Raw genomic sequence first — 21,059 nt, 5'->3', positions numbered from 1 at the left:
AGGGCAGCTGACCCAAGTGGATATGGAGTCAGACCTGTGGCTGTCCCCCTGCACTGCAGAAGGCAAGGCACCAGAGGTCCATTTTAGAGAAACAGGAATTTTAACAAAACACAGCCTCACTGAAACTGACCCTGATCCATATCCATGCTGTACCCTGGCCACTTTTATTCAGCTTTTCTTCTTCAGCTATCCCAAAGAAGAGTCCAATCTGCCTGTCACGCCTAAAATAAACCCCCCAAAGCATTTTCTAAAATAATTTCTAGGGGCGCCTGGGTGGCTCAGTGGTTAAGTGTCTGCCTTCGGCTCAGGTCATGATCCCCGGGTCCTGGGATGGAGCCCTGTGTCGTCCGGGTCCCTGCTCAGCGGGAAGCCTGCTTCTCCCTCTGCCACTCTCCCTGCTTGAGTTCCCTCCCTCGCTGTGTCTCTCTCCGTCAAATAAACAAATGGAATCTTAAAAGTAATAATAATAATAATTTTTAAGATCACTAAAGCGTGAAAAGGAGAAGTGGAAAGAGTAAATACTGGGACTAGGCGTCCTTCAAGAGTCGAGGCAAAAAGACTTCAAAGCTCTTCCAGCTCTGGTTCAGCTCTCCTAGCCTAGGAGGTACACATGGTTGTCACAGCCCAGACAACAGGCAGTGGGACCATTACTGCAGGATGCCCCAAGTGGCAGACTGTCCTCATGGCCGCAGCCTTCTAGCTCATCTCTGGAACACAAAGCTGTCTTTCTTTGCGAGAAATGTAAGAACCCATTCAGTCTCTGCATTCATGACCTCCAAGAAGGAGCCTTGCCAGCACAGAGCCTAAGACCAGCCACCACCCCAACTCCAACACCAACACCTACACCTCTTGAGTCAAACCAGCACTACAGGCCCCGCCTCCTGCCAGCTGTGGGCATCTCAAAAAACTGGGTTCCCTTCCAGAGAATACCCATTGGCTGGGTTTAATGTCACCAGGATGCCCAGCCAAGCACTGCATTCCTTGGGATACTCCTGCTCCCTACTCCACGCACACTCTTTTAAAGCTGTCTTACCCACATAGACCCTCCCCATGGACACCAAAATACACCAACATCACATAGTCTTGCCACTCCAATCAGTTCGAACTCTTTGCCACCGTTCTAGCTAAATGTTAAAATGGGCATCTTCTGACTTCTGAAGAAAATGCTTCTTTTCCTAAAATTAAAAATCCAAGAAGCACAATTGCTGTTAATTTCTTGGTCGAACATCAATTTGCAGTGTGTTATTTTGTAGCTTTTCCCCAAATCTCATCAGCATTGAGTATTTCTAATATTGAATGCGGTCTTTTATTTTTAGTTATGAAAGCAATGCTTACTGTAATAAAAAAAAAAAAAAAAACAATACAGGAGTCTGTCAAGGCAAAAGACCAAGTATTTTGCATACACAAAACCAAGGTCGTTCCAGGCCACCCCAGATCGTCCCAGCTTCAGAGCAGCTCCCGGGACGGACACGCCGGCCCTCCTATCTCTTTCACCAGTTGAAACACAGGGAGTGGCCGGCCGTCTGCCATGCAGTCTGCAGCGTCCTGGAGCATTCCTGAGGCACTGGGGAGATGCAGATACGTGGAACACATCACAGAGGCTAAAGGGACGCTGGCTTGCCACCTTGTACGTACCCACCTAGAGCCCCTAATACCCATTTTTATGCTAGAACAAAAGAGGGAAGGAGGCTATCATTTCTACAGAGGACAGTTACTACTGAGAAAAAGCCGGACCTACAGAAATATTAAGACTCGAAGGAGGTCTGGACCTTGCCATCTCTCTTTGTAGCTCTGAGTTTTTTTTACCCCTACGTTCATTCCACTTTTTCTTTCTCTTGAGAACATGGCCTGTGTGTGAGCTCTTGCTTGTGGTAAATGGACCTTCTAGAAATCACATCTATGGAAAACAGAGTATTGACAGTCCTGTTCGCCTGGCTCACAGTTTGGTTCTGACCAGAACAATGGGGCCTTATCAGTCCTCTGCGGTGCTGAAGATAGTCAAGACTCTCTCCAGTTCCATTAGGGCTGCCTGACACCCTATCTTGCGCACTTACTTCTTAGTTATTGTAAAGCTTTTACATATTTAGGGAGCTTTTCCATCAAAATACTCTGGAATGGCTAGAGGCTCAGACACATTAATGATATCTGCACACATGTGCTTTTTATCCAAGTTCACAGCTCCTGGTCATTGAGGGTAAACAGTGTTATCGGTGATTATTATGGGTTTAGTCAAATATATTTTATTCCTGTCATTTATGAGCACTTGTGTTGGCTGGTATTTACAATGTCGGGATTCTGTCACTTTGGCAACCTTCTGAGACAACATTTTTCCAATGTTACAGTGACATTTCAAAAACTCAGTATTTACAAGCAAACTACACCCTCTGGCTCTGTGATGGTGCAATTCAGTGGTTGTTGAACAAAGGGATACTCGTCTAGAAATTTCTTCAGGATGTACTTGCAGCTGCTACTGGCTATTACTTCATGGTCTTGAGCAGCCCTGTATTCTTTGGAAGAAAAAGGCTACAAAGACTCAAGGAAAAATTTCAGTGTTACACGCTATTGAAATTTTAACCCTTTGGGGTGTATCTGTATGAGTGAGGTCTGCTGTGTAACACTGACAAGTCTCTTAACATCTCTGAGCTTTAGTTTCCCATTTGCCATAAAGCGGCAGGAGGTACAACGTGGCATTTAAGTTCTTTCTTACTCTAACATTCTATCCTTAAGGATTTCAATAATATAAAAACACAAGTTAAACTCACTATCGTCATGAGTTTTTTTCATGCTCTAGCTCAAGGTTAAAAGAGAAAGAACCATGTGAAGGAGATGTGAAGAAGCAAATCGTGACCTACTCATCTCACCCACTTCTTCCCTGTTCCCACACAGCCTCTGTCCGGCAAGATGTACCCCCAGAGAATGAAGGAGGAAACATGGCGGTAAGACAGACTTGGTACCACACCTCCCCCCACCCAACTTCAAGACAAGACCTCGCCATGCTTCGGGGGACCGGCGTCCTTCCACCATGAAGTAGAGTTACTACCACCGACAGGTAACTATACTGCAGGAATTATGCATCATATCCTGTACAACTTGTAGTTACTTATGGGAAACATTCAAAATACTCTCTTTTGTGGCTCTCTAAAGACAATGTTCTGGAGAGGGAGATTGCCAGGTTCATCAGGCCCTCTTCAGAAAGGCAGTCTTTCTCACTGACAGAGAGAGAGGTCCCAGTGCTCTAAGCTGGATGATACCTAAGTTAAACAGTGAAAAGAGAGAGGGAGGCATCTACGAGAAGACTCTGTGGGCTATTTGCTCTGACAAAAAGTGTCAGCAGCTTTATCCAGAAATAAAGAAGCAATAGGGAAAATGATAAATCTGGAGCCAAAGGACCTTGTCCCCTAGTCCCATCTCTGCCACTTGCTATTAATAGTGACAAAATTGCTCTGAGTGTTTCTGTTTTGTTATCAATAAAATGGGGATTAAAAATAGTCTCTACCTCACTGGGATCACTGGCATGATTAATTTAAGTCAAGAAATTTGCATGCAAGTGCTTAAACGCAAGTTATCTGCTCACAAGTTATATAATGTGATATTGTTGTCGGTTCGTTTGTTCATTTCCTCCTCCATCCACTGACACTTGAGCAGACACTCACCGAGTGTCCTCTGTGAGGCACTGGGGATAGAGATGACAGCCCTGCTCCCTGTGGAGCTGTGGAGAGTGTGACAATTGTCCGGAGAAAGAAGTGGCTTCCTGTGCACAGAAGAGAGCGCCCCATTCTGGTCTGGGGAGAACACCCAGGGTCCCTGCAGGAAAGAGTGCATGACCTGAATTTGGACGAGGTAAAACAAATGGAAGGGGGGATATTCCAGGCCAATGGCAGGGCTCTTGTAAAGACAGAGAGAATTATGAAAGAGCCCTTAAGAGAACTACAAACAGCTCGGTATGGCCGGGACCGACGCGAGTGAGTGTGAAGGGCAAGGCTGGAGGCCAAGACGAGGGTCAGGCTATCAAGAGCCCGTACATGACGCTAAGGATGGGCCCTGGAAGCCACAAAGGGAGGCTAAGCAAGGGCATACCAGCATCAAGGTTTTGTGGAGAAACCCACTCGAGCTGCCAGGTGAGGGAGTATGTGGAGATGGAGGGAAGTAGAGCAGAAGACACAGCGACAGTCGTGGCTGGGCGTGTGCAGGAGGGGGGTGATTGATTGGTACAGGAAGCAAAATCCATGGAATCTGAAAACTGAGGGTTTCTGGGGGTGAGGGACACAGAGCAGTCTCTGATGGCACCCGGAGGTCAGTCACCAAGCCAGCACAGATGCAAGACTAATCTTGAGGGGAAATTCAATTGATAAATTTCAAGGTCAAAAGCACAAAAATATAATTGTGCTTTACTCTAGCCCGTTGAAAAATATATCTAAATAAATGTAAGAATATGAACTTGGGAAGTTATGTCTTAGAGGCACCAATAAGATGACTGTACCATTAGTTCAAATCCTCTACCAAGGTAATGATATCATGACCTTTGCGGGGTCAAGTCAGGGGTGGGTGGCTGTTGGGTGCTATTTCATAATAAATGTTTACTGAACACCCAAATGAAGGTATGGTGGAATATATTATTGTGGAATATATTATTGTGGAATGTTCCAGAATGTTCTGACTACTGGCTAAGGTTCTACAGAGCTGATTTAGTATGTCTGCATTCTATTTCTAGAGCATATCTATAAATATCTAGAACACAGATAAAATTATTTGCACCAGGTAACTAAGGGAGACCTATTGACTAGAGCTCCACCGGAGCCTCCAACCTTGACATCTGAGTTTCTGAAGCACATTAGGAAATTTAAGAGGATAGTATGGTTACCTAGGATACAATGGGATGACGAGCTGCTCTGTAACGAAGTATGAAATAGAGGCAGTCTGGAGTCTAGGAACTATAGGGTGTATGCATTATCTGCAAAAGGGAATAGGAAACGAGTTTTCCTAGAAATAAATCCAAGAATAACCCTTTCCCCCACGTATAAAACCCCAAACTTAAATATTCTTTTCATGGACAAAATGACACACCCAGGACTTATACTCTGGAAACACACTCAAGCAAATCTTACTTGGTAACTAAGTGCAAGTAGGTCTGAGAAGAATAGGACCCCATTAGTGATTTCTCTTTGGTTGAGACAGCTAAGTGGAGAAGACACAAAAAGACTCTCCTTGAGGGACGGTGTCCGAGGAGTAGCAGCTGCTGTCACGGCTCTTTGCACGTGTCATTGTCCAAGGCACATCTCTTACCACTGCTCATGTTGTGTTGGACCGGTCCCTCTCCACATGACAGTTCTGAGCCCCAGAGCTGCGTGTGACAAGCACACTGCACAGTTCGGAACACTAGTAAGAGCTATTTCCACAGAGAGCAATCACACCCAGGAGAGGGCAGTTCAGTGGATCGGGCCTCAAGTCGTATTCCCCAACTTGTGCATGAGCTTTGTTCAAAAAGTTTGTTTAGAATTTATAATGTATTTTTCTTTTTTCTTTATTAATATATAATGTATTATTTGTTTCCAGGGTGCAGGTCTGTAATTCATCAGTCTTACAATGCATTTTTCTATTTAAGAAAAACAAAAACGAAAAAAACTAACCAAGTTGAAATCCTTCTAAGATCTTGAATTCTGACTCTCTTGGGATTTGGGACCCTACCTGTGAGCAAAGACCTGATCTAGGACTCAGCCTTTTTTTTTTTTTTTTTAAATAATCTCCATGTCCAGCATGGGGTCCGAACTCACAACCTGAGATCAAGAGGCTGAATGCCCTACTCACTGAGTCAGCCAGGCATCCCTAGGCTTTTTATCCCCATTAGACTTCGAATCTCTGTGAACCACGAGAGGGGCAGAAAATACATACCCTTGTTGACCAGAGCCTGAGCATTTTCTCACAAGCACAGACAAACCCCAATGGAACCAAAGGACCACTGGTTTTTATTAGTAGTCTTATCAAAAAAGAAAATTCATCATTTAAGTACGCAACTATTTTTAAATCCTGACTGGTGATCAATAAGGCTGCTTGATTTTCTTCCTCCGCTAGGGCAACAATCACCTACTATTTATCTGTGACTCCTTCCTGTGAAACCATCCACTTTCCAACTGTCACCAGAGGATCTATTTTCCAAGTCTGCGCTCATTTTGGGAACAGGCATCCATGTCTCATTGCTTCAGTCCTTTCACACACTGCCGTCTGAAGAGCACAAAACATTCTTTCTTTCTAAGAAACTATGCAATGAGAAACCTTCACATTCTCCTAAACAGGTATATGGTTTTCTTCCTATTCATATAGTGGGCATCTTGTCTTTGGACTTTTCTCTGATAATAGCAAGTTTACCAACTTTTCCTCTTGGCTCAATCACTCTACTTGTGGCATGATGAATTCACTGTGAATCATTATTGAGGCAACTTACATATCTGTTTTATTCCTCTCTGGATAAAAAATTAATAATGTCTATTTTATAGACATTTATTCTCGACCCATTCTTCAAAAAAATGTGAATGTTAAGGGAAGGAACTTAATCTAATCACCTTTATATGCTTTATATGACCTCCTAACCCATTTGCTCTTCATATGATTTCCTTTTCTGCCATTCTGGTGATCACACTGATCTCTAAAAAAAATTGTAAAGATCTCTATCAAAGTCAAGATGAGCTGAGATTTCGATCTTGATGTTGTAGCCTTTATGTCTGTTTAATAATCACTTAAGAAATAAAGCTACATTCTGGGTCAGTTCCCTTTGACTTTATTTATCCTGCCTTTACTTTACTTACTTTACTTAACTTCCCTTTGACTTTATTTATCCTGCCTTTACTACTTTCAGTGAGGCTCTTGGTGTTTCCTTCATACAATCTGCATGGTATTTTTTTTTCTAGGTGAAGAGGAGGGGGAAAAGGAAAACAAAGTAAGAAGAGATGAAAGTGACATATTACCAAAGTAGGAGAAAAGCTAGCTTCTTGGCTAAATAAAAATAACATATTTAGTGATTTGTAATATAAGAATAAAATGAACTCACTGGGTCTCAGGAGGTCTGCAATATGATCTTTGCAAAAGGTAGCTTGCCAATTTAATTGAGGTAGGAGTTATTTAATTTTTTTACAGGTATAGTTTTCAATAAAACTACATATGCCTATAATACTGCAATGGCAGATGTGTCTCGATTATTAGAGGTGGGCTCAAGGGAATATATATACAATGGATTTTGAAATCTGTAAGCAGCTGTTGTGGGGGGGGAGGCTGAAATGACGAGGGAGGGCATTGTACCACACACACATGTTCCTTAAGTGCAGCAATGTTCTGTTATTTTACTGCAGGTGTATTACAGAGATGAAATTTAATAACTTACTGTATACAATACCAATAAAACTGAAAAGATTCAGTGCCCTGCTGTTCATTATCACTGTACAAATGAGCTCGGATTATTCCGTGTGCATGCACGGTCAAACCGCGACACAAGGGGACCCCACATCTAGAGCTCTGGAGAATGGTCACTGCTTGAAAACCTCAGTGATAGTCTTCCTAATTACTTTCTTATCACTGAATTGTCGTTCCAAATTCACACAAACGTGGCTTTGAGGGAGGCTGCAAATAAGATATATCTAGTATTTTTTTTAAGACGTCATAGAAAGCCTTCACTGGAAGATGTCTTTTGAAAGAAGACGGTAATGAAATTGTGGGGTATATAGACTTCATTAAGTACCGTAAGAATTAAACAGTGACGGTATATTCTATTCAAATCCGGGGGAGCGCCAGACTGAAGATGCTCTCCCACCACAATTTGACTTCTCCCTTTATTAAGAACAAAAATAAGTGCCATACTATGAAAAAACATTTCGGCATTAGGAATGCTGAAGCAAATGTAACTATGTATCCTTGCGGGGTTTCTTTTCCCAAGAAACTACTTCTGTTAGATAATAAATAACACACTGAACATAAAAGGTCCATGCTTTAGTTTATCTGTGAGAGAAGGTGTATGTAAAGAAATCCACATAAATATCCAGAACACACACACACTTTTTCAAAGGATGAGACGCAATTCTAAGCAGGTTACCCTATCAGGCCCAGCAGCGGACCTGGTATCTATTCCTTTCTGAAGTATTTATGTCTAAAAAGATTACGGGGTTTTGTTGGTATCTTGCAGTGTTCCCACTATTTTAACTTGGGGTCTCAGTTTTAAGAGTTTCAGAAGATATCTCCTTAATGATGAAACCATTTCAAGCACAGTCATAGATAAAGGAATAAATATTTCTGCCATTTAATATGGGAAAGTCTTCACTGACACTGGATTAGGAGTATGCTGCCTTTCTTATGGAAAGAAGCTATTGGGCGATCCGGATTTCTACACCACAGGCAGGTATATTTCAACACGAAATTTTATCAAATACTCCTAAGTATTAATTTAAATCAATTGTTTAGTCATTAATTGGCTTTCCCCTTTCTCTTTCCATGTCAAAAATATAAAGATGAATTAAATTCCTAATTGCTAGTGGTCATTAAAAACCCCTGAATACTTTTTACAAGAAAAGAGAAGTTAATCTCAAGATTCTGATGAAATCTCCATTCAGATACTAGGACTTCACTTTTTTGGTGTTTCATAAATCATCTCAGAGCAATTTCAATTTTTTGAACGCTCTCACTGTCCTGAACTATTGTCTAAAACTTGTCTATGCTTCTAACACGTAATTGTCGTTGCAAATATTTCACAAGCAAGTTAAATGCCAGCATCGAAAAACTATGGGGTCACACATAAGAGATTGCAAAAGGTCTGGTTTCAGAATTTCACTCTATGTAGTTCTTACATTTTTGGAAAAATACTTTGATCCATGAAGAATCCAAATTCTTGTAATAGCAAACCATATTCTGCTGCATTGCACAAAAAGCAAGGCCCAAATATAATCTATACATTTTTTAAGAAAGTGTTCATGCTGTTGCTAAAATGTGAATTGGCATATTCTACCCCAGCCTTTTCACAGGGAATCTTTATTGGTTTTAATGAAATTGCACATGCTAATTCTGAGGATGTTACAGAAGGGATCATGCATATAGACACATGTGGTTTATTTAAAAACAATAACAGCAAAAAAAAAAAAAAAGTCACACAGTCAGGAGCCATGTGGCCCCCCTCCCCTCGGCTGGCGCTCAGAGTTCTAGCACACGCTGAACAGACCTGAGGGAAGCTACCATTCCAGGCCCCATGTCAGGTCCAGACTCTCCAGTGGGCCTGGAATTTACCAGAAGTGGTTTTCCAGATGGGCTGTAATAGGGATCTTTGAGCCTAGAAACCTCATCATGGGTTGGCGTAGCAAGGAACCCCCACGGGAAGAACACTGGCTTGAAAATGGGACATTTGAGAGCTCAAAAATCTGACTCTGAAGCTTACCAGGGCTGTGACCTTAGGCCTGCTTGATTTACTTCTCTGGGCTTCGTTTTCTTAAGTATTCAATGAGGACAATAATAATCACCATAGAGGTTTATACCAGCGCCTAATTTTAAGTTCCCAGGCTTCCTCTAGATAGAGCCCAGACTAACATTTAGAAACCCATTTGTTTTGACACCCACTCATCAGTCACATCTGGATTGTGGAAGGACTGACTGGGAAGGAGCCAGACCCACTATCTCAATGAGCCTCCGTGAGCAACTCTGAGCAGCGCAGCTGCCTCCCGGACTCCGGAGGTCAGCCACGGATGGTCAGCCTTGGGAGGTCTTTAAGAAAAACTCCCAGAGTACAGAGGGGCCAACAGAGAACCTAGAGAAACTCCGGTGTTTATGACAAGATAAATCTAACAACTAGAGATGCAGATTGTCATAAGGCCCCAAATTTCAGCCAAAGAATGCTAGAGTTTAATTTGCAAGGAAACATACCTATAATTATCTCCTTCCTCCTGCAATTAAAGCTTTTCTGACCTTTAGCCTGAGCTATAACCGTTGTCCTATCAATACACCTTATGAGATTTGAAGAATGCTTTAATGCTTCCAGTACCCTGCAGTACCATATCCAATACAAGCATTACTAGCATTTACTTGTATATGTATGAAGTACTTAAATTACCAGTGCTAAAATATGAACAATGAAAGGAAGCTTTTTACAGAAGAATGTCAGCTATAAATGGAGATGGACTGATGGAGTTTAAAAAAAAAAATCACTAGTTCAAAAGCTGCTACTAAAGGGAAGCATCATCAGTGTATGCAAAGACCATCAGGTCAAAGACTGTTGAGGAAATGGGAGATTTGCCCAGTGCTAATGTATCAACACAAAGATCGTTTACTGATGGCAAAAAGGGAAAGGTTTCTTTACAATAGAAAGATGTGAGGGTCTCCACTCTCACCAAGTGATCCATGTTAGCATCATCAATAGCAACATAACTTGACATCACATCCCATATGAAGGACACCGCATCATCTATGAAATACTCAGGCCAAAAATGTGCAACATCCACATAAAGAAACCTTTCAACTTAATTTAACAAATTAAACAGCACCACAAAGAAATAATCTGACAATTCGAGATGCAAGAATATTTTTCAAGACAACTGGCCTGATTTCTTTAAAGTAAATATCATTTTTTTTTAAATTACAGGAATTGTTCTAGCTTAAAAGAAATCATAAAGAGATAATAGAAACCAAATACCACACATAAATGCAATGACAAAGAGGGTAAAAAAGCTATTGAGGACATTTCCATAGGGGGACAACTTAAGGAATCAGAATACAAATAGGGTATTAGATTAGGAAGCTATTGTTATTTTCTTTAGGGGTGATAACAGTATTTCACCTCAGTGTCTAAGTGTTTATAATTTTAAAAGACACATGCTGAAAAATCTAGGGGTGAAATCTTATTAGGTCTACCACTTAAAAATGGTTCACTGAAAAATGTGTATATGTAGTTATACACGTGAAGCAAATATAACAAATATTAACAACTGTTTAATCTACGTGGTGGGTATATGGCACTTCACTTTATTATTTTTTTCAACTTCTCTGAATATTGAAAAATATATACTACACAAGATTTCTAAAAAAAAATTTTAATTAAACAAAGGGAGATTAATTGTCTCTGCTGATATCCAGAAAGCTGCTAGTGGGGGCATTGAAGGGAAAGCAGGCAAGAGCATCCCTTTGTTTTTCTTCTTAGTACCTAACAGATCACTAGAGGGCCAATAAATACCTATTTACCAATACGAGGAAAGAATGGTTCCATTGTCCCCTTTGGTGAGCACGGGGTGGCTGCTGGGTGAGAGCTTCGCCCACAGCAATGCCCCCAAACCAACAAGCTGCTGCCTGAAAAACTCCTTGGGGCAGAATCTCAATGGCAGTTACTGGGCAAACTAAGGGCCCTGTATGATCTGAAGTTGTCGCGATTTTAAATACTCTGCCCACTGTCTTCCCTGGCACACTCAGAAAGCATGGAACTCGATTCTGACCTTTGGTTCCAATGACGCGCCCCCGTAGAAACACAGAACATGTGACTCCCTCGTTGTTTCCTTTCTGAACATTCAGGCCTGGAACAGTGAGACCACCTCCAGGCTGGCGGTCAGCGCCCTGAGGGTGAGGGAGGAGTGACTCTCCACCGTAGGACCTCTGTGTCCTTCCAGGGCCCGCACAGCACAGTAGAAGGGCAGACCTCCAAAGGACTTTCTTTGAGAGGACGTGATTTTCTCGTTTTTGTAGGTATGAAAACTGCTAAACCTATGGTTCCCATACATCGCCACTTTCTGACTTCCCTCTCTCAAAATGATCCCTAAACGTGATGCGGGGGAAACAGACATTAGGGTACCACAATCTTCACCCTGCTAGGCACGGAGTACGCAGAGCAAGATAAAGCCGACGAGGTCCCTGCCTCATAGGAGTCTACAGAATCTTGATGGAAACCAACATTCAATGAGCGCAAGTAAGGGCAAACTCAAGAGTTACAATGAAAGCACTCAAAGTGCTAAGGCAGGACGCAGACACAGTACGTGGATGGGAGAAGGTCCTGGGAAGAATGCACTGGGCCAGACTGATCCACCGTCCACCATAAACAAAGTATAATGCCAAATTAAGAAAAAAAAAAAAAGGCAACATGTATTTCTGTTTCTACAAGACCTACATAGCCATTTTCTTAAGAAGGGACAAAGGATTGCATGCCTTCTCTGCTTATATCCTTTCCATTTTGGCTTCTCATAAGGTAAAGTTAAAGGAGCCCAAAGTTTTAGAATGAAGTCATTTGTAATTCTTTTTGTTTCAAAAATAAAAATAATTAAGAGAAGAAATGAATTCTTCAGTGTGCCATTCATTTCAGCACCAACTATAATGTTTTATTTCAATGAACCCAAAACAACGAGGCTTATGAGCAAATCCAATTTCATATAGAGAAGACGTATTTTCTATACAGTTTCAAAGTTTCTGGAATATAACGAAAGTATCGGAGAGTAAGCCTAATTCTTAAATCCCGTCAGTTTTAAGATCTCAACATCAAATAATTTTATCGACATAGTCCTATTTGATTACTTGCTGAGAAACAGAAAGAATGTGGATGAGGTTAGAACCTTGGACTTCACTAGAAAAAAACAAGATATGGGCTGGGACATTCAGTTGCAGAATTTTGTGTAAAGACTTCAAGGCATCTCCCTGATTTTCAGTAAATCACGAATTTTCACTGCCTCTTCAATGTCCTGAATAACCAAATTAAGGCAAGAAGTCTAAAAGCTTTTTCAAGGTCATTGGCAATACCAGCTTTTGGACATGTCTTTAAAATAGAGTATATTCCTATAGACCATTCTAGGAAATGATCAAACCTAGCTGCACAGTACAATCACCTGGGGAATTGTCAGAAAAGCTAAGGCCCAACTCATAAGATTCTAATTTAATTGGTCTCAGATAGGGCCCAGGTTTCCATAGAGTACTCCCCTCATACACACACACCCCACACACAGCTTGCCCAGGAGATACTAATAATGAAACCACTACTTTAGACCTGGGCTATATCCCAAAAAAAGAAAAGACAAACAATTCCTGATAATCAATCCTGAACTTCCATTTAAGGGGAAAACTTCTGCCTTAATAACAATCAGTTGTGTTGACATCATCATCTCATTCAAAAACAGATCTCGGCAAGATAAAAAAGTTTGCAATCGCCAAACATCCTCTTCAAAGCAGCAAAAGAGGTCAAAAGCAAATGACTTTTTTTTTCTTTTGTCATCTGCAGTGATGCCCATTAGGTATTAGCTATTGGTTATCATATTAAGGTTGGATGATCTTGCGAAAAACTTTATTTCCGCTCATTTTCATTTCTGTCAGACTTTCCATTATAAATTTTATTTTCTCTGCCAGTAAAAGTAGTATGAGGTTGCAATTTGGCAAGAACATTTTAAGCCTGGGTGTGATTTCCGTACCCCAATTTGATTTAAATTAGTTTTGTCATATTTAGTGAGAACTTAAAAAAAAAAAAAAAGTCCATTTGGCTGCTTTGCTTTGTCTATTGGTTCATTTCCTATACAGTTTCAAAAGTCTGAAAAAGTTACCATGTTTATTTCTGATAATTTTACTTGGAAATGCATTAATGAATTCATATTATCCCTTTACTATTTATAATGAAAACAACTTAATAAAGAACCTGCCAGCTTTTGTATTTTGGCTAAAATATCTGCTTTTTAAAAAGCCACGTGTCTATTACTATTATTGTTAAATCCTTAAGAGAAACATAATGGAGATATATACATATATGTAAAATACATGTATCTTTTAACCTGCCGCATTTTTAAAATAACATACATTTCAGAATAATAATTGATTTCTCCAGGAGAGCATTTTGCTACCTGTTGCTTACCACCACTTTTTCTGTACACCAAACAAAAGGCTACTGGGACCTGAATAAGCATCTTCCCATGTCACAGGGCTCATCCCTCTAAGTCCACAGGATACATTGTTATAATACGATAAAGCTGCTTTTGGAGCTCCTCGGGGCATATCATCTAAAGGATTTCCACGCAGCATCTCTAGAATGTAGTAAACAGGAGAAACAAAAGCTTCCTCTCCAGGAGAGCCACTCACCTTGCCACCCAGTGGGGAATCATTTCAGCTGTGATCTGCTACTTAGACTTGAAGCCCAAGATACCCCAGACTTTGCCTTTCTTTTTGGTTTGCATAGCTGGTGTTGGAGACAGGGACATTCAAAAAGCAATTCGGCACAAGACAGATATGCACTGGAAGACACACTATGGTCTGCTCTCGTCTCAAATTTCACGGAAAGCAGAAATTCATAATACGGGCACTTTTCCTCTCCAGCTCCTATTTTCTCAGTCAGGGAATTTCCGAAATTTTGCTCTTTTATTTATCCTTAAGGGATCACACTGTTTACGGATACCGCTGAGACCATGCTAAGCCCAGAGAGAGTTCTTGCAACACTCACGACCATGAAGCAGAAATAAGAAAGAGAGAAATTCTCCACACTCCGCAGCTACATTATGAAGACTTTTTAAGAAAAGCATATGCAGTCATACTCCGATAGGAAGCAGAATTTTCCCGGACACGAACGTCTCAGAAGGAGCCTCCCGAGGCCCAGAAATTCAGCCATCACACACCAGTCCGTCCACCTCTCCTCCACCCTCTGCCCCTTCCACTTCTCACCTTGTGTTTGCCAAAAAAATAACTTCAGTTTCACCCGAGGGAAGTATTTCCCACAAACCGAGGGAGGGTCTGCGTCCCCGCACATACACAGACAGACTCACGCGGTCTGGATGATGCTTTAACAAGTTAAGGGGCCTCGCGCTTACTCAGCAGAGGAAATCTTTGTGTCTGTGAGGAATCACGCCAATTCCTATTAGTAAGAAAGGAGACAGGGGGCGAGGAAGCCTATTCTCTCGTTGACCAGAAAAAGAGGCCCAGCAAAAACAGAGACCTCTTGCCATGACCATCTGCAAAAAGGAAGGATGTTGTCAACTTTCTTCTCCCCAAAACTCTAATGACCTCTGCCTTGACCCTCAGAAACCAGATACACAGGAACCGGCCCTTCTGCAGGAATTGGGAGCTTTACACTAGAGACTCGGCACTGAGAGGCTTGTCGCCCGAGCTATCTGCCCCGAACATTTGCACTCACATTCCAAAGATGTTTCCGTTGTGCTGGAATGGCTGTGAATTTCTTTCCTGCGGAATTCTTTCCAAACAAACTGCTAGGAACTGTACTGTGCAGCCCCTGTGGCAGGAGCTCTAACCCAAGCACCGCTTCCCCTCATTGCAACCAAGCTTTCAGATGCTGAATAGGACGGAAGGGGTGGCTGGGTCAGAGGAGGCAATTTTAAAAATGCAAATATATCCCGGGGAGGGGGGGAATAAAATAAAATAAACCTCCACCAGAATTCCACCTCTACTGACATCTGACTGATACATAAAGGTAACATCCTTCGCAGCCTCTGTTTAATTGCTACAACTGCCTGCTCACATTTTCCAGGATATATTAAACAGGTTGTTTCAAAAATTCAAAACCGATCCCCCCCACTCCGCCCCCCCCCCAGACCATTAAAGAAGATGGGAGAAGAAGGTTCGAGAGCAAGCCTTCCCTTTCTAGCTTAAGAAGAAGGTACATTCGGTTTGGGTGAGGAATGAAACAGTAGAAAGCTCTGAATATGAGACAGGATTACTAAATTCTAGCAAGAGTTCTCCCAAGTAAGACACCGATGCACTTACAAAAAGAGAAAGTCTAAATCCTAAGCAAAATAAAGGATTTCAAACGTACGATTAATACCGATACTGAAGTTAAAAAGAAAGCATCTATCAAAACTCAATTGTCGTAAAACAAAGCTTATACTTTTGGCTAGGGGTAGTATTTTTAGAACTGGGCTTTCTCTGGAGAGGGCAAAGTATGCAAATGCAGAGTGCACAGAGACACAAACACACACATGCTATACCTTTGTATTACACTGGCATTTTATTATTTAATTAAAGTACTCTTATTTTTCTAGCTCACGCATGCTTCCCTTGAGACGGCTTTGCTGTTAGCCTGCTGGCCTTGACTTCCAGCCAAAAACAATTCAGAAACAAAAAGGGACAACAAATCATATTTTCACAGACATTTTTATCCCTCAGTACAACCCTGTTTTCACACAACATCATCCAGCCCCTATGAAAACTATAATTTAGGGCAATAACCACCCGAACCTAGGGTCTGACACATGGCTGCACGAAGTATTTCTAGTGTAAGAAATTCTTAAGTTCTTAATTGCAAATAAACTCTTTTGATAGAATCACTTTAAACGACATTGCTAGTTTGCAAACAGTGCCACTGGTACGGGCTGATGGATTAAAAAAGAAAAACAAGCCAGTGAAGGCAGTTGTGATACGGCAGGGATCTAGAGAACAAGAGGTTTATTACTCCCAAGCTCTGTGCTATTTCATTACTTTTTAAAAGACAGAGGCGTCGGCAGACTTTCCTCCGTGCATCTTAGTGCCACGCTCGAAAATGCATCACCTAATTTACAAAACAAACTGATTTACCAGGTTCATTCTCTCAACCCTTCCCCAAGCAAGAGTCTCACTTACCTGATGGCAACCCTGTAAGGTTGATTCTCTCCCATAAGATGAGTATGAGCCCCTTTCTGTTTTACCTGCCAAGAGAAACAACAAAAAAAGTGTAAATTATGTTTTTCCTTAAAAAAAAAAAAAATCTCCAGGTAACAGACATCCACTTCTCTTCCCCGATGTTTACATACGTAAAGTAGGCACTACTGGCAATGTATGCAAGCAAGAGAGGGAATAACACTTCCTCTCTCTGGCTATGATAAACTGGAAAAAAAATATCCTTCATTCCTATTCTTAGCCAAACTGCTCCACACTTCCAAAAACTGTCATTCCAATGGCCTCCACTTTCTCTAACAAACAAATTGTCAGCCCTTATTTTCACTTTCTTTCTCTCGCAAAATTTAAACAATTTCATTTTTATTTACACAGCAGGCAAATTATCTATGTAATGACCCTAGTCTAGTAATTCCCATTGATTATATTGACACTTAATGGTGAGGCCAAAGCTAATCAATCAAGGCTCTCCAGATGGTGAAAATAGCAAAGAAACTACTCAAAATTCTGAGACTCTCTCTCTCCCTCTCTCTTTTTTTAAACTCCCTTTCCCAGGGGTACACCCCATCATGATCAAGACGATGATGGTGGAATTTACATTGGGGAAAGGGAGCTTTTGCAAAATCGTCTCCTCTGAACCCAAGTTCAGATTCTACCAAGTGACCCAGTAGAACCAGGAATAATGGACTGTCCATGTGTTGTGCCAACTCTAACAACTCAGTTTTTATCTGTAGGTGTCTCTACATGGACGTATGGAGCCTCAGGTGCTATTTGGACACATCTAAGGATAAAATCAAGGCTGCTCGTTTGTTTTTTTTTTTTAGAAGTATGTTTAGCTTTAATAATCTGCAAGGGAGACAATGAAGCCCCATTACGAGAGATCTAAGCAGCAGACTTTAGTGACATGTGAAGAGTTGTCCCGGAAAAATCGATCCATATTTAGGACATCAAAAAGGACTAGTGGCATGACCAAGTACCCAGAAGAAAAACCCCATCTCACCCCACCCAAGATGAAGGGATACTTCTCTCTTCAAGACTAGAGCTTAGGGGGACATAGTACTTTACCCACAACTCTACTATTCTTTCCAATGGGAAGATTCAGAACTAGTATTTTGAGAGACGGAATTGAAGTCCTTCTAGAGTTTATGACCCCCAAGTATTCCTCCCTCCATGCCAGTTAAAATAAATGTTAAAAGTAACGGCAGTCATTTTTTATCTTTTGGTTCAACGACAATGCTGTTAGAGTCTACCTTCCTGACACCACACAAAGAACGGATCTTTAATAAATCTTCTATCTTGTCAAAAGTGTAACTGGTACTGAAGTCACTATGTACATAAAACGGAAGGGGATTTTCAAAGAAAGCCAATCCTGAATCTTAAAATTAACCCCCTCTCTCTCGGTATTAACTTTTCTACTGGCCTCAGTGAATCTTGGGTTTAGGAAAACACTCCCTCGGCTCCCCCATTTCTGGTCTAGTGTTCAGGGCAAAGTAGAAAATCAATGCCCATATCAGTTTCAATTCCAATGAAACAGGATGCCATCTCATAGACTGTCAGTCTTGAAAGATCTAAGAGAATAACTTTCATTGTATGAGGATTTTACATTAAACAGAAGACACATTCACCCGTTGCAGAAGCATAAATGGTCATGTACACATATTTACTTTTTGTTCTAAGTCAAACGTAGGCTACTTATACCCTTTAACTCCCCTTTATAAATATTACTAACAGAAAAAGCTCGGCCATTATGAGCTATCAAGTGATGTCTGTCCTTCCTTAAGTTCTTGTGTCTAAAAAGCTTCAATAACAACAACTACATAGTTCTCTTTGACATCACATTCACTTGTTTAACTGCCAGAAAATCAGGTAGAGAGGTAGGCAGACAGATACATAGAAAGATAGAGGGATAAAGCAGAATTTACTCTGACTTCCTAGGAAATCGAACATCTAGTGTCCTGTTAGGGTAATTTCCAAAAATTGGATTGCAAAATACAGTAAGAAGGAAGAAGGGTTATCCTTTTTTTTTGCCCCCCCCTAGAAGGAATTACTGAAGCTATCCCCTATAGTGTCTCACCACCTGGCATTATTCCCCAACCCGACTCCAGCACATAGACCTGGAGAGATGAATTTTCCTACCAGGATTTGTCTCAATTCATATATACAAGTTGGGGCTATTCCTTCCATTATTTTAAAGCCGGAAGGTCAGTGCACATAGTAAGGGAGAGAGAAAGAGAGAGAGAGAGAGAGAATATGAATGAAAATAAATGGGAGAGAAAGGAGAGAAATCAAGAGAGGGGGAGTGGAATGAAATGAGCAAGGGGGTAGGGAGGAAAGAAGAGAGTCTGAATTCGCGCTGCCCACGGTCCCCAAAGTGCTCTTGGCTACAGAGACACGGCACCCTCTACTATCATATCAGATACAGACTGCTTAATCTTAATTTTGCTTGTTAAAAAATATTTATCCAGATACAAAAATAAACCCACTGCAAATTACAAGTTGTCAGGGTTAAAAATCTACTCCTGTTTGTGTGGGGGAGGTAAGAGACCAGCACAGACATGAATCATTCTCAGTAATTCGAGTGTTTCCATGACATCAATGGGCACCCGTCCAGGACTCTGTCGAAGTCTGCGAGGTACCAAAGAGGCAGCGCAGCCAGCAGGAGGCTGGGAGGTGCACTTTTTTTTTTTTTTTTTTTTTATTTATTTATTTATTTATTTATTATTTTTTTTTTTTAGGATTATGCTCCTTGTAAAGATTTCATCTATAGCAACCACTTTTACCATCAAATAGATCGCTCCAGAGATCCTGAACGAACACATTTCATTCTGAGAGTGTAAGCCTTTAACTTTATTACATCTTTTTGTTTCCAAATTCAACTATAAATCTGCCCTCAGAGCCCAAACCCCTGTTTGGGAGCAAAACAATCAGGGACTGGGGATAAACCCAAGCACCTTCTCAAACATATGAGATCTATTCCCATCATTTGCTAATGACAAACAGCAGCCATTTTACAATGACATCTCAGTTTCTAAAATACATACACACAAACATAGATTTTATATATATATATATATATATATATATATATGTATGTATCTTTGTGTAAACTGCCCATTAAAAATTAGCTATGGTTTTGATGTTGATTTTCTGCTTAAAATTCACTGCAACATTTGTTTCAGATAATAAAATGTTCAAGAGCGCTGATAACATGTTTGAGGAGGATTCTTAAGTGACTATCTGTGCTCATGAACACAAAAGCCCCTCCATGCCTGCATTTACTCTATGTCAGGCGTGGGTTTTTGTCACTTAGACCAACGGGCTGGCGCGGACAGCTTCCTTCCTCCCTTCTCCGTTCTTCGACACCCACCTCCCCCCCATCCCCACAACCACAACAGAGCTTTGAAAGAGCGAAAGACCCTATTTTCCCAATATTTAAAAGAGATAGCAGCGACGAACAAACCCGGCGCGCTCACTGCGGAATTTTCGAGACGACCCTCCAGTACTAGAATGCGACAGCCGCTGCGGATATTTTTTGGCACAAAGACAATGGTGGCAGTGCCAAGCCCCATGGCTAAAACTACTCAAAAGAGGCATAAGGGTAGCATTAATCGCTCAAGTCTTTTACTGCATGGAGTACTGTTGTCCATATTTTAGAAACTAAAAGTACCCGTTAGTAACATTTGTTGTATGCCCATAAAGGGGTGGGGGGCGGGGGGGGGGCTTCTGAAATATATACCAGAAACCAATCTTGTCAGGCATTTGATTCATTTTTATACCTAAAAGGACCAAATGTTAAATTTTGCTGCTGGTGATGATTTGCCTTGCATGAAGCGAATGATATGACCTAATGGAGCACACTGAAGGCTGAATGAAAGCTATAGAGACGAATTCATATAAACTAAGTCGACATATTGGCTAAACAACTTTCTTCTGCAAAAATGATGTATACAAGGAACATGTAATACTATGTCACAATTTTTTAAATTAAGCAAGAAAAACGCTGTAAATGAGCAGACACAACATCCGTCAATCAATCCTTCTGGAGACAAAGGAGATCAACACGCAGCCCCTTCTCCGGAACGAGTCAGCATCTACAGTGAGCAAACAATCCAGAAAGTCAACACGTGTTTTGACCAAACTGAACCCACCAGCTGCTAAAACCTATATTTAAATTTGACTATTAAAAATGGCTATAATTGATAATCAATAAAGGATTTCCTTGCCTCTTCTGTTGCCCTTGAAAAACTAATCTGAGCAGAAAATATAAGCTGCTTCCAATTTTTTTTAGATTCTTCTTGATCTATTCCGTAATCCTCTATCTTGCTGCCCTGGAAAGGTTAAGGGGGAAAAATGTTTTGTTTTTTTTTTGTTTGGGTGCAGTATTGTTAACACATGTCTATATAATTCCAAATTTAGTACTTTTATATTCTTCTGTCATTTCCTATTTGCCTTCTAATTTTTTCTTTCAGTATATCCATGGTATCCTA

At 41.0% G+C, this 21,059-nt stretch overlaps 1 protein-coding gene across 13 annotated transcripts in view; it reads right to left on the bottom strand.

Annotated features, from left to right (window-relative positions):
* TCF4 (transcription factor 4) overlaps positions 1-21,059 on the bottom strand; it is a 348,714-nt gene that overhangs the window by 154,963 nt on the left and 172,692 nt on the right. For 12 of the 13 annotated variants that reach the window (XM_032311422.1, XM_032311430.1, XM_032311426.1 and 9 more), the window contains one exon: positions 16,540-16,604. In XM_032311422.1, the coding sequence (XP_032167313.1) occupies positions 16,540-16,604 (65 nt within the window). Of the gene's footprint in view, positions 1-14,631; positions 14,776-16,539; positions 16,605-21,059 lie in introns of those variants that run through there. The other variant, XM_032311433.1, reaches the window with a different exon arrangement.

The sequence above is a fragment of the Mustela erminea genome, chromosome 13, assembly GCF_009829155.1.
Source record: "Mustela erminea isolate mMusErm1 chromosome 13, mMusErm1.Pri, whole genome shotgun sequence".
In the NCBI taxonomy this organism is placed as follows: domain Eukaryota; kingdom Metazoa; phylum Chordata; class Mammalia; order Carnivora; family Mustelidae; genus Mustela; species Mustela erminea.
Note: the sequence above shows the minus strand (reverse complement) of the source record. Positions and strands in the feature narration are given on the sequence as shown.